This window comes from Salmo trutta, chromosome 17 (assembly GCF_901001165.1).
Source record: "Salmo trutta chromosome 17, fSalTru1.1, whole genome shotgun sequence".
Taxonomy (NCBI): Eukaryota; Metazoa; Chordata; class Actinopteri; order Salmoniformes; family Salmonidae; genus Salmo; species Salmo trutta.
The window spans coordinates 17,597,237-17,612,181 of NC_042973.1; the positions used below are offsets into that span (position 1 = coordinate 17,597,237).

At 41.2% G+C, this 14,945-nt stretch overlaps 1 protein-coding gene across 5 annotated transcripts in view; it reads left to right on the forward strand.

The window, feature by feature from the left end:
• LOC115151754 (tropomyosin alpha-4 chain) overlaps nt 1-14,945 on the forward strand; it is a 30,196-nt gene that overhangs the window by 13,134 nt on the left and 2,117 nt on the right. For all 5 annotated transcript variants that reach the window (XM_029695961.1, XM_029695962.1, XM_029695960.1 and 2 more), the window contains 6 exons: nt 8,672-8,805; nt 10,488-10,605; nt 10,721-10,791; nt 10,936-11,011; nt 13,849-13,911; nt 14,027-14,096. In XM_029695961.1, the coding sequence (XP_029551821.1) occupies nt 8,672-8,805; nt 10,488-10,605; nt 10,721-10,791; nt 10,936-11,011; nt 13,849-13,911; nt 14,027-14,096 (532 nt within the window). The remainder of the gene's footprint in view (nt 1-8,671; nt 8,806-10,487; nt 10,606-10,720; nt 10,792-10,935; nt 11,012-13,848; nt 13,912-14,026; nt 14,097-14,945) is intronic.

Genomic DNA, 14,945 nt, shown 5'->3' on the forward strand with positions numbered 1-14,945 from the left:
CTCAGCCTCAAAGCATTTTAAATGTACCTCTTAATTAAAGGGATAGTTTGGGATTTTGTCAATGAGGCCATTTATCTACTTCCCCAGAGTCAGATAAACTCGTGAATACCATTGTTATGTCTCTCAAGCATGAAAGAAGTTAGAGGGAGTTTCACGAACCAATGATAACTAACGTTAGCGCTATGACTGGAAGAACACATTCAGCTGGTACAGCAGATATACAGAAGCTAATGGCTAGGAGTTAAAAAGGCTTCTGGAGTTTGTAATTTACAAAGCTTCCAGTCATTGCGCTATCGCAAACGCTAGATAGCAACTTCCTTCAAACTGCACGCATAGACATAAAAATGGTATCCACAAGTTCATCTGACTCTGGGGAAGTAGATAAGGGCCAAAATCCCAAACTACCCTTCAAGCTCAAGCCATTAGTCTGTGTTCAAGGATGAAAAGACTTGAAGTGGTTGAGTCTTGGGTGAGCACTTGTGTGGCTACCTCAACGGTGTATGGGCCCATGTGTGAATAATTGGGGCAAACCAGGGTGATTTCTTGGCACAACAAACTCTTTCATTGGAACAAGGTGCACAAAAGAGGGATTTTTTTTTTGTCTTTCTTGAGGTAATGAATTGTCTTTTGAATAGTTAAAACAGGGAGACTATTGGCCTAAAACGAATGCCTTAATGTTATTTTGGAGTGACGTGGCAATCTTGTCTTGCAAGGCGTAACTTAACTTCACACAACACCCTCTGCCTTTGTTGAACCACCATGGAATGATAATCAAGAAATACTTGACTTTGTAAAGAACAATCTCAGCTAAAGCCCCACACATACAAACCAATTATACAATATATATTTATTTAGACTTTTGTTGCTTTCTTAGCATTCTGGCCCACTGGACAGGGGTGGTAAGGCAGGATTCTAAGAGGAGACTCAGGGGATGGATGGGTGGGAGAGGAACTGTTAAGCAACCTTGGTTGCTGGATGGGGTGGGAAGGGGTGGGAAGCATGGTTTCCGGGTGGGGAGGGAGGATGCAGGCGAGTGGATGGGGACTAAGGGGGGAATGGGTCAGGGTTATCTTTGTATGCATTTTGTTTGATTGTTTTTGTACTTGTAACCCCCCTCTGAAAAAGGAAAATGTCAAGACGAAATAAAAAGTTGGTCCCAAAATAAAAGATGTGCTTCATTGAGGTTCTATATATTCATATCAACAGTTCTCACAGTATGTACAGTATTTCGGTTCGGTTGGAGGTTCTAGGCCTACTTCAGATTATTATCCATATTCTATGCATGTAGAGGAGAGGGATGATATCTATCCCAAGCTGAGCTAGCTTTACTCCTAGACCCTTCCTGGAGGGACTGCCTCTGGCTCGATATAGACCATGTTGCTCCAAACCACAGAGCTAAAATCAGATTACCCTACCCCCAGTCCTAGCCTTAACCATTAGGGGGATGAAACAGTATCTGACCCGGTATCAGTGGTTAGACGCAGCTTCTCTCTACTCCCTGCCCCTGAGGAACAGGCCCAGGATACTGCCTGTTGGCTCCACTCCGACACTTCCTGTGCCACAGCTGCAGCCCAAATCAGCAGGAAGATTAACAGATGCTGGACATTTCTCCCAGGCCTGGACTCTGTGATACAGACACATCCTGATTATCTGGGGGGTCTAAAAGAGAACCCAGTTGCTATGTGAAGTTGGCTACTGACGTTGGTGCTGCAAATATTTCTTATCAAAAGACTTCTATAGAATAATGTGATATTTATAATCACTTATTATAAAAGTGTAAAGAGCAGACCACACCCAGCTAGCGCATAACATTCTGAGAACCATATGAGCGTGGTTGTCCTATGGTTATTTTGCATAAAACCTTCACATAACTTTCTGGGAATGGTGCAGGATAGTTACATGGCTTTAGAACATTCTCAGCACATTTAAGGAACTTGACAAAAATGTTTATTTTCTTGGTATTTCATTACTTTAACAGGACGTTTCCTAAAAGTTTAAACATGGTTACATTTAATTTCAATTTTGGTAATGTTCGACCCTTAATGTTTGACCCTTAAGAAACAACGTTCGTCTGTCGGAATTTCAGTACTTCAGCATAACGTTTCCTACAGGTTATCTCATAGTTGTATTTAAAGTCATGTTCTCAAATTGTTCAGAGAACGTTAAGAAAACTTTACATAAAAACCACAAGAGAACTTTAATAACATTCAGAGAACGTTCTAAGAATATAAAAACATACATTCCGTTCGCAGAACGTTAAGACCATTGACATGAAAACTTTAGTAACGTTCAGAGAACGTTTTAAGAATTATGTATACAATCCGTTCTCCGCATCGACAAAACTCTCTCTATCCCCTATTTTGTTAAGTGTGTTCAGGTGTGTTGGCCACAACTTATCTTAATGAGTGCTTGTTTCCTTTGAATGTTCACTTCCGTCATCAGAACATAAACATTTTTTTTATTTTTTTATTTTACCCCCTTTTTTTTCCCAATTTCGTGATATCCAATTATGATCTTGTCACATCGCTGCAACTCCCCAACGCGCTTGGGAGAAGCGAAGGTCGAGTCATGCGTCCTCCGAAACATGGTCCACCAAACCGCACTCCTTAACACCTGCCAGCCGCGCCAATGTGTTGGAGGAAACGCCATTCAACTGACGACCGAGGTCAGCCTGCAGGCGCCTGGATCACCACAAGGAGTTGCTAGAGCGCGATGAGCCAAGTAAAGCCCCCCCGGCCAAACCCTGTGATGTAGTGCCTTAGACCACTGCGCCACTCGGAAGGCCCCAAAAACATTCAGTTTTACTGGTGAGGAAACTTATGGCTTCATTCTCAGAACCAATGGGAAACCAAAAACGGACGTTCCCACAACTTCCAAGGAACCAAATGTGCTAGCTGGGCAGTCTATCCCTCTCACCAAGTTTTAAAGAACATTTGTTTGCTTAGATCTGTATGCTTTTGACAGCCACGTAAATATACAGTAGTGAATGCCAAATAGGTCTAGATTTGTTGACTGGCCTGTCTGGTAATTAGCCAGTGGTTTCCTGACACAAATAGCACCATGATGCATTGCATGCTAGGGAAAGAATTACTTGCTGTTTCCACTGCAAAAAAAAAATCTAACTTTGGACTTTCTCCATGGGAGTATCACGACTATTCACATTTAAGTTTAACAGCAATACATTTTGGCATTCATTGGGCACAGGGCACTCCCTTGGAACTTGGAAGTACAGTATTTGAAGGAGTGGATGTTGGCTTGTACTTACTTAGTGTTGACCAGGGATCCCACTGCCACGCATAGTGACAGGCCTAAGCTTGTCCACTGCTTTAGAGTTGTGGGGTCACCATAATATATAAACCAGTAAATAGTTTCACAGGCGGAATGTTTACTTTACCTGCTGGTACTTAACTCTCCGGTCTAAGACCCAATTGAGCTCTCGCTTCCTTATTTGCATACCCGCACTACTTCCTGGTGTTGGCTAGCACATGTTGTTTTGCACATGTTCTCAGACCCATAAACAAATCAGTGAGCCATCTCCGCTCTGAAGCTGGCTTAAGTCAGGATGAGGAACGGGACAAGGTCTGAATGTGGCTGAAATACGATGGAGTTGACCATTCTGTTCATTTAGCTTCCTATTTGCATTGAAAAGGCTTGTGGCACTGCATTAGAAGCACGTGGCTGATGTTTAATAGCCTGCCTTTACATATCTCCTCCTGAAACGCCTAGTTATATGAGGCTGTCTTTGCATGTCAAGTCTCTGCTAACAGATGGGATCACAACACGACTGGGCCAGCGCTATAACACAGCTCCAGCCTGGAACACTTCCATAGAAACCCAATCCTTACGCTCTTCATTACCCCACTGTCCTCAAATGAAGCAATAATTAGATTCCTGACGTGTAGTAGCCCTCCCTCCCTCTCAATGCTTATGACTCTTCAGGATGAGAGTGACAACAGGCATGTGTTTTCTAATGAATGCATGTCTCACTCTCACCTCCTTGGTTCTTTGTAGCTCAGTTCATAAGAGAATGGCGTTAGTGACACCAGGGTCTTGGGTTCGATTCCAGCTGGGGCCATCAATACGAAAATGTATTCAGTCACTGTTGTAAGTCGCTTTGGATAAAAAGTGAAACGCTAAATGGTATATCCCTGTCATCTTTGGCTCAGCATTTACATAATCATGGCCTATGAAAAGGCTCTGGTATTGATATAAAGTCTCCACAGCGTAAAGGAAGCTGGTCGCGTGGCCACAGGGAGGGAGATGGGACAAAGTGAGCGATACAGCGAGTTAGCGCTCCAGATGCTGGTGGAATATCAAGCGTATTGGTGTGAGCGGCTGGCGCTTGATAAGGATGCTGTGGCAGTGGGTTATTAGTGTCAGTGGGGGTTCGTTGTGTCATCAGCTGCCAGCTAGCCTCAAACGGCCTTAATACAACAGAACACAGTCAGCTGGTACAGCAGATATACAGAAGCTAATGGCTAGGAGTTAAAAAGACTTCTGAAGTTTGTAATTTACACTTTGAAATTTCAGATCTGATTTTCCCTTCCGAAAAAAGGAATCAACTCCAACAAAAATGTCCATTAATTATTATCCACATAATAATACAAATGGCCTGTTATTTTCCTGCTGTAGCAAGCTGGCTCAAATTAAGATCCCACATTTGTAGCTAATGACACCCTTTTCATTTTATACACTATTGTTGATATATTTAATGCCATGACATAATAATAGACATTCCATTAGCATAACTTTAGTCTGTTGAGTTTCTCACTAGACATTTTCTATCTTCCATTCATAATTGGATCCTCTTATTTATATGTGAGAGAGGAAGCGCTAACAGAGCACCTCCTTAGCTTGGTGTCTTTCCTTTTCCTGAATATAGTTCTCACAGATGGTTTCATTTAAGCATTTTTTCTCTGTGTGTGTCTCTTTGTGTGTGTGTGTGTGTGTGTGTGTGTGTGTGTGTGTGTGTGTGTGTGTGTGTGTGTGTGTGTGATTGCTCTCTAACATCTTCTTGGCACTGCACCACAAACATTCTCTTGAGTATGTTTTACCATATAAGGTGTGTGTCTCAGGCAGCCAGAGAATGCTGTTTGACTATGGAAGGGCATGGCTAGGGAAAGGGAGAGAGATGGAGAGTGAGTGAGGGAGAGAAAGGGAGAGGGAAAGAGAGAAGGAGAAAGCACTCTCTTCTGACCCTGAACTGACTGAGAGAGAAAGAGGGGAGGGAGGAAGGTCAGGATGTAGTGTGGATTGGTTTCCTGTCCGTTTTCCCCTTTAAACCTACTCCATTTCCTTTCTCTTAAATAGGGTCTTTACATGTTTGTCTAAATAACAGGAATGTGCTCATGTACTGTATAGGGTGTGACTGTAAGTTGTTATGACAGTTAGTTGGTAATTAGCGAAGATATTTGCATACTTTTCTTTGTGGTACTTTTCAAGTCTCCAGAGTATTCTTTAGCGACCATCGATATGGTATGGGCCTGGTCCATAGTTCAGCTACACAGTAAAGAATCTAACTAACAACAAAATGCTTTTCCAACCAACCCTGAGAGTCTTCAGTTTTTGAATGCAAGTACCTTACATCATCATGCGTCTCGAAGAAGAATACCTGGTTCTCTCGACATGGCTGAATGAATTACCTTTGGAGCATACTATATACAGATGTAGGATCTTTATTTGAGCAAGTTTGCTATAGCAGGAAAATAATCCTGCAGCAATAGGAAATTATAATTAATTAGATTATAATTAATGGACATTTTTGTCTGAATCCTTTTAAACCTCAAATACACTAGAAGTTTTAAATTTCCTGCGTTGCAGAAAAGTTCTCCTGCAACAGGGTGATCAAATTAAGATCCTACATCTGTAGCTGGACAAGCATGCTATAAAACACACAGAGAACTGTCTGGGGCAGATTTCCCCACATGATAATCAACGTCTGATGTTAGATAGCCATTATAAACTACTGCCTCAACTCTATTGCTCATTGTTTTAGTGGTAAATCCGCTAGTAAAAATATTTCTATGCTGCTGATTTTTTGTCAACACAACAGCCATTCAACTGTTCAGGAAGCTATTGTAGCTCTGTTGCTAACTGTCTGCCTGTCTGTATCAGAACGTGTTTCACAGCCACATACAGACATGCATACCTAACTGACCTGCGCTCATGAATAGAATTGATGTTTGTTTATGTGTGGAGGCTTTCTCCAGACAATTGCCTCATAACTGTATCTGTTTTTTCAGGCCTCATTTCTTCAAACTGTCTGGCAGTTGATCAGATGTCCATAAAACCCCATAAAGAAGTTAGGGGATGATGTATTATCCACAATGATTCATTTTGTGGTCAGTTTATGCACCTGTCTAGAAAACGCTCATTGTCTTGTTGGATTCGACAGACTTTTAGCTGGCTGGCTGTTGATTCATCAGTCATTTAATGGACATTTCCTGCCCACCTCCACTGCCTCTCTAAGCACATGCTTCTGTATTAACTAGGGAGAGAGAAGGGGGAGGAAGGGTGGGGTGTCAGTCAGGCCTGAAAGATAGATCGGGAGAAAGCAAAAGAGAGGCATAGAAAGGAGAGTGCTGACTAACCGCCAGGCCCTGAGCAGAGCAGGAAGCCATGTCTCTCCCACAGCCATCCCAGAGCAGAGCTGAAATATCCAGCCCATGAGAGAATGGAATGGCACTCACTCTGCACAAATAACTCCTAATTACCCTTTTCCTCAGTCCTCTGTTAGCTCTCTCTATGCCTCACTTTCCAAAAGTAATCCCCATCTCTATCTCTGTAGCGCTTCTCTTCCAGGCCCTAGACCTGAGGCCTAGTTGTGTATTCTGGGTCTGGACATGGTCAGCCAAGGGCAGGCCTGTGGGTGCTGTATTGAACTGTGGGAGTAGTAGTAGTAAGACCTGAGTCAGAGTTGGCTGGAGAGCTTCCATTGTATTTGTCTGAAATCTGTGTTTAAATATTAGGCCTACTCCCTGGGAGGTGGATATGCTTATGGACTGAGAGAGGAAATAAAGGTTTGATTTTCTGTTTGCTTTCTACCAACTGGATTGTTTATCAAGTAAAGAGGATCCAAAAAAATGATATCATGTGACCCACTTATTTTGTCTAAATCAAATCAAATAGATTCCAGTGAAAGGAATCAGTAGTTCTGTTCGATGCTCATTCATCATTAAACCTACTGACCTTAAAAGACTGTGGCTTCTATCCATTTGAATGTTTCCATCTGTCTCCAATTCACTTTGTAAATTAGTTATTAATTATTTAGACACTGAATGCATGACTAATTTTACATCCAAGAACTCAGCCAAATAGATTGCCTTGGCTTGACCTTTTACTGCAGTGGGCTAAATCAGGGTCACACAGAGTGTTTCTTGGTAGTCTTAAACAAATCTACTTTGAAAGAAATGTATACACCTTACACATATGGTTATTGGCCTAAACAAATTAAGGCAACTGTACCATGTCAGACATAGAGTTGAAATGTATTACATTTTGAGTTTACATCCCAATATTACACTTTATATACATCACAGAAGACTGAACTATAATAAAACCGTTTGACATAGAAACACCGGACTTTCTGTTTAATTTCAAAATTCTGAAAAATATTAATAACATTCCACCCATGAGGCCACTAGAGGGCGATTTGGTCATTTTACTATAGGAAAGGGATCATGAAGAGGATATGGGCTCTTTGTGTATTCCCCTGTTGTTGGATCCTGACACATGGTATGGGTGACTGAGGATGTCTTTAACCTCCGTATGATGGCTTCCATTAACATTTACATTTGAGTCATTTAGCAACTTACAGTTCGTTAGTGCATTCATCTTAAGATAACTAGGTGGGACAACCACATCACAGTCATAGTAAGTACATTTTTCCTCAATAAAGTAGCTATCAGCAAAGTCAGAGGTAGTAAGGGGAGGGGAAAAAAGTCAAGATCGAATGTTAGTTCACAAAAGGCATTTTTGCAGTGTGCGGAGAAGCGGGTGACATGGGAGAACTTGGGAAGGTTGAACACCAGGTGGGCAGTAGAGTTCTGGATAAGTTACAGGGGTTTAATGGAACAAGCGAGAACCCAGCCAACAGCAAGTTGCAGTAGTCCAGGCGGGAGATGACAAGTGCCTGGATTACAACCTAGGCCACTTCCTGTGTGAGCAAGGATTGTACTCTACGGATGTTGTAGAGCATGAACCTACATGGGCGAGTCACTGTTTTGATGTTTGCAGAGAACGACAGGGTGTTGTCCATGGTTACGCCAAAGTTCTCTGCATTCTGGAAGGGGGACATTGTGGCGTTGTCAATCTGGATGGAGAGGTCTTTGAGCGGGCCGGAATGAAGAGCAGCACCTTCTTGTCTTCTCCGGAATGAAGAGCAGCACCTTCTTGTCAAGGTTGAGCTTGAGGTGGTGGGCCGACATCTAAGCTGAGATATCTGCCAGGCATGCAGAGATATCTGCCAGGCATGCACCTGGGTGTCAGAAGGGAGAGGAGAAAAGTAGTTGAGTGTCATCCGCATAGCAATGATAGGAGAGTCCATGTGAGGATACCATCCAGGGAACATCCTCTTAGCAGGATGTGCTTCTTTCTAGTACAACACATTACTGTGTCAGTGTGACCCTGATATGTCTAACCTTTGACCTCTCATCCCCCTCTCTTCTCCCAGGCGGAGGGTGATGTGGCGGGTCTGAACCGCAGGATCCAGCTGGTGGAGGAAGAGTTGGACAGGGCCCAGGAGAGGCTGGCCACTGCGCTGCAGAAACTGGAGGAGGCCGAGAAGGCTGCGGACGAGAGCGAGAGGTCAGTACCAGCCAGCCACAGAAACAGATGTATTTATAATCTTTCACCTTTTAATTTGACCTCATATTTATATTTACAGTGCATTCAGAAAGTATTCAGATCCCTTGACTTTTTCCACATTTTGTTACGTTACAGCCTTATTCTGAAATGGATTAAATAAATATTTTTCCTCTTCAATCTACACACAATACCCCATAATGACAAAGAAAAAACAGGTTTTAGACATTTTGCAAATGTATTAAAAATAAAAAAACGGATACCTTATTTACATAAGTATTCAGACACTTTGCTATGAGACTTGTAATTGAGCTCAGGTGCGTCCTCTTTCCATTGATCATCCTTGAGATGTTTTTACAACTTGATTGGAGTCCATCTGTGGTAAATTCAATTGATTGGACATGATTTTGAAAGGCACACACCTGTGTATATATAAGGTCCCACAGTAGAATATTCCTGAAGGACAACCATCTCTGCAGCACTCCACAATCAGGCCTTTATAGTAGAGGGCCCAGACGGAAGCCACTCCTCAGTAAAAGACAGATGACAGCCCACTTGGAGTTTGCCAAAAGGTACCTAAACACCCTCTGACCATGAGAAACAAGATTCTCTGGTCTGATGAAACCAAGATTGAACTATTTGGCCTGAATGCCAAGCGTCACGTCTGGAGGAAACCTGACACCGTCCCTAAGGTGAAACATGGTTGTGGCAGCGTCATGCTATGGGGATGTTTTTCAGCGGCAGAGACTGGGATACTATTCAGGATCGAGAGAAAGATGAATGGAGCAAAGTACAGAGAGATCCTTGATGAAAACCTGCTCCAGAGCGCTCAGGACCTCAGACTGTGGTGACGGTTCACCTTCCAAAAGGACACCAACCCTATGCACACAGCCAAGACCATGCAGGAGTGGCTTTGGGATAAGTCTCTGAATGTCCTTGAGTGGTCCAGGCAGAGCCCGGACTTGAACCCGATCAAACATCTCCGGAGAGACCTGAAAAGAGCTGTACAGGAACACTCCCCAGCCAATCTGCAGAGAAGAAGGGGAGAAAGTCCCCAAATACAGGTGTGCCAAGCTTGTAGTGTCATACCCAAGAAGACTCAAGACTGTAATCTCTGCCAAAGGTGCTTCAACAAAGTACTGAGTAAAGGGTCTGAAAACGTATGTAAATGTGATATTCCAGTTTGTTATTTTTAATACATTTGCTAAAATGTCGAAAAACCTGTTTTTGCTTTGTCACGGCTGTCATTGTAAATAAGAATTTGTTCATAACTGACTTGCCTAGTTAAATAAATTATGGGGTATTGTGTGTAGTTTGATGAGGGGAGAAAAAAAACTACTTCATTTGTTTTAGAATAAGGCTGTAATGTAACAAAATGTGGAAACAGTCAAGGGGTCTGAATACTTTCCAAATGCACTGTGTATGCCATTTTCCATTGGATAGTACCAGGCACATGCAGCTTGCTTTGACATTTTTTTTATTGTTCTAGGTTTTGATGCCATGTCCATTGCTAGCAAATGACCAGCCCCTTCAATAGCGTACTGAAAGCGATATTTCCCAGAAAGCCATTTTAAATGTGTTAAACCATTCAATGTGCCTCCATATTGGGTGGGCTGTGTAACTGATACTTGAAATTGATTGTGTCTTGGGTGTTGCTGACATTACTGTGTGTCCTGTCCTATCAGAGGCATGAAGGTGATCGAGAACCGGGCATCCAAGGACGAGGAGAAGATGGAGATGCAGGAGATGCAGCTAAAGGAGGCCAAACACATCGCTGAGGAGGCCGACCGCAAATACGAGGAGGTGAGACTTCACATGGTTCCATAGAGTTTGTTCTGTCTGGGGTTAAATCCACTCATAGAATTATCCCTTAACCATATTAGTGGAACAGTATGAGTGTGTTATCTCTTTACCTTAGGTGGCCCGTAAGCTGGTGATCCTTGAGGGAGAACTGGAGAGAGCTGAGGAGAGGGCCGAGGTCTCAGAACTGTAAGTGCAGCACACGCCTCCTACACTAAAATAAGAGGGTAAACAAAGGTTCTTGAAATGAACATGTGAAGATCCTTCCAGTATTGTGTATGTAAGTATTGAGATGCCAATGCCAAGTACTTTTCTTCCTTTATTCCCCGGTAGTAAATGCAGTGATCTGGAGGAGGAGTTGAAAAATGTGACCAACAACCTAAAATCCCTAGAAGCCTCATCTGAGAAGGTCAGTGTACATACTATTACATCATACAAGTAAATACAGTCAACTACTGATGAGTGCAAACTCAGCTTAAGTGCAGTGTAGATCACCAGTCCCAATTCAAATACATTATTTTTTTTTAACTTATTCTGGATATCTGCATGTTCTGGGTAAGTGCATCCACTTAACTTCTATAGGCTAGATGGGACGCTAGCATCCCACCTGCGGGACACAGCCAGTGAAATATCAGGGCGGCAAATTCAAAAACAACAAAATGGCATAATTCAACTTTCTCAAACATACAACTATTTTACACCATTTTAAAGATACACTTCTCCTTGATGTAACCACATTGTCCGATTTCAAAAAGGCTTTACAGCGAAAGCAAAACATTAGATTATGTTAGGAGAGTACATAGACAAAAATAATCACACAGCCATTTTCCAAGCAAGGACATGTGTCAATAAAACCCAAAACACAGCTAAATGAAGCACTAACCTTTGACGATCTTCATCAGATGACACTCCAAGGACATTATGTTACACAATACATGTATGTTTTGTTCGATAAAGTTCATATTTATATCCAAAAACTGCATTTTACTTTGGCGCGTGATGTTCAGAAAATGTATTCCCACCAAAACGTCCAGTGAATGTGCACATCAATTTACAAAAATACTCATCATAAACGTTGACAAAATATATAACAATTATTTTAAAGAATTATAGATAGACTACCCCTGGATGCAACCGCTGTGTCAGATTTTAAAATAGCTTTACGGAGAAAGCACATTTTTCAATATTCTGAGTACATAGCTCAGCCATCACGGCAAGCTATTCAGACACCCGCCAAGTTCGGGGCAACCTAAACTCAGAATTAGTATTAGAAATATTCTCTTACCTTTGCTGATCTTTGTTAGAATGCACTCCCAGGACTGCTACTTCCACAAGAAATGTGTTTTTCGTTCCAAATAATCCATATTTATGTCCAAATACCTCTGTTTTGTTCATGCGTACAGATCACTTATCCAAAGGCATAACGCGCGAGCTCGGAACCAGAGACAAAAAGTTAAAATGTTCCATTACCGTACTTAGAAGCATGTCAAACGCTGTTTAAAATCAATCTTTATGGTATTTTTAACGTAAAATTGCGATAATATTCCAACCGGACAATAGCGTATTCATTCAAGGAGAAAAAGAAGGAACAGCGTGCTCGTGTGACTGCGCATATCCAATCCCTTTGTTGCCAGGCAGTCCACTCAGAAACTGAGCTCCTATTATCTGTCCAGTGACAGGAGAATGCTCAAACCACTTTCTGAAGGCTTTAGACAGCAAATGGAAGCCTTAGGAAGTGCAACGTAACCCCACGGATACTGTAGTTTCGAAAGGGACTAGAAAGAAGAACTACAATTTTCAGATCCTCCACTTCCTGGTTGACTTTTTTCAGGTTTTTGCCTGCCATATGAGTTCTGTTATACTCACAGACATTCAAACAGTTTTAGAAACTTCAGAGTGTTTTCTATCCAAATCTACTAATAATATGCATATTCTAGTTTCTGGGCCAGAGTAGTAACCTGTTTAAATTGGGTATGTTTTTCATCCGGCTGTGAAAATACTGCCCCCTAGCCCAGACAGGTTAAGTCAGTCCCAAATCATTAGTTGACTATACATGGAAGACATGAAAGCAGAGTTGTTTTGAGTATAATCACCACCTGACGCACTTTTGTCTTCAAAGACATCTGAACAAAGATCCTGGTGTCACCTGACAAATTGGATGTTGATTTCTTTATGATAATGTTGATCGAACAGGAAGGTGTAATAGCCCTGGACCAAAACAGACCTTTCTTTACATTCCTACCTAGCCAGCTTAGTGCCAGTCACGCCACATGAATCTCCCTCAGCCACTTAAGCAGTTGCTGATTAAATCACTGCCCTTCTGGTTTGCATCACAGCACGATGTGTTCCTTATACCCATGCTAACACACAGCCAGTTTATCACACCTGAAGAGTTGTATTTAGGGTTACAAAGCTACCAGTAATTTACAAAAGTTACCAAAATCTTCAGTAACTTTGTTAATTAACAGAAATATATCACTCTATTGTAATTTTGGTAATTTATACTTGAATAACTTAAAACATGTTTTATTCATATGGTATACAGTTTTTATATGTGTCCATATTGTCCATGAGTTTCTTATTAGATAGACCATGTGGTTCAAGAGAAAATTGCCAAATTAAAGAAAAAAGCATCTAATCAACACATTAGTTTCTATTAATTCTGCAACTCTTCCAACTATTGACTTTCTTCACAACTGTCACCAGTTTGACGCCAAAACATTAGCAAATACATATTGACATAGTAAAATAAAAAAAAGATGAATGATATTTCATGTTGAAACCCTCATATTAAACACCAATGGTATTCACGAAGTTGATGGTTTACATTTAGGATAATCTTTTACAGCTTTGTCATTCTATTTTTAATTTTTAAATCATCTTATTTAATTATTTTATATATTTTACATGTGATGAGGCCATACAGAGCTAAGAGATTATTACAGACACCTGTGATAATCTGAAGTACCCAAAAGGGCCACTAAATATTTGTGATAAAATCATTGAAATATACCAAAATGTTGGTAGTTTACTTTTAAACTTAGGTTTCCAGTAATATACCCTCCCTTTGCAACCCTAGTTATATTACTTCGAAGCATGGTTGAAAAACAGTGCTGCAAGATCATCGCTCTCTATGCACTTTCATGTCTGTCTGTTTCTGTATGCGTTTCGGTCTCTGAGATGAATGGTCTGACATGTTCAAGATTTGAGCTTGCCTGGAACAGACTTTGTCTTGTATTTTGACAGTACTCAGAAAAAGAGGACAAGTATGAGGAGGAGATCAAGGTTCTTAGTGACAAGCTGAAGGAGGTAAGCAGCTGCTGGCATCTTATTTGATTCTTAGTTCATACAGTAGTAAGCCAATTTGCTCCATGTCAAAAATGGCGTCCTGTTCTGACACCCCCCTCCCTCTTTTTTCCCCCAGGCTGAGACTCGTGCAGAGTTTGCAGAGAGGACAGTGGCCAAACTGGAAAAGTTCATTGATGACCTGGAAGGTATGAGTGCTAAAAACGCTGTTGCAAACTGCTCTGTGGCATTTCAATAGAAGAGAAAGTAAACGTACCTTAGTGTGGAGAGAAAGTTCCTGTAAATTAGACATATTTTATTGCAGAAGATTAAACTATTTATTTTGAAAATAACAGTTTTATCATTGTTCTCAGTTGCATTATCATTCTCAGACTTATAAAGCTGAGTTGCTCAAATAAGAACATTCCATGTCAGTAAATTAGTAAAGATTTCGAGCTTGTTCCGTATTCCCCATTGTATGTAATTTCCTAGGTCAAGAGGTCTGGATATTTAATCCTCTCCCTGAGCATTGAAACAACATCTTATTATGCACAGTTTCACATTGACACGGTCCCAGCTAAAAAAAAAAGAAAATTCAACTAGCTGGAAATATTTCTCTGGAAGAAAGGATACCCTGCCAAACGTATGGAAACTTCTCCGACAAGCAAATAAAACACACTGCCTTGGTCTCCAGTGTAAAAAGATATGTAGGCTCATTTTCTACTATCCAAAGAGCACCTATTTTGGTGTCTGATGTCTGCACTAAGAACAGAGTGCTCAAATTCCTTTTAGATCAGCATTTTTGGTCCTAGAGCCACATGAAATGGGTTTACCGGTATGAAGTACTTTTATGGAAACCTTGATATAGGCTTAAATGCTTAAGGTAGTCATCTCTTGCCCCCCCAAAAAAAGATTTGCAACATATTTCAATTTTAGAATACTCACAGGTAGACTAAGATATCTTATCTTTCTGGCATATTCTCTTCTTTCATTTTTATACTGAATGAATTTTCTCTTTTGCATCCACTGACCTGTCCTCTTTCTCTTCCCTCTCTTTT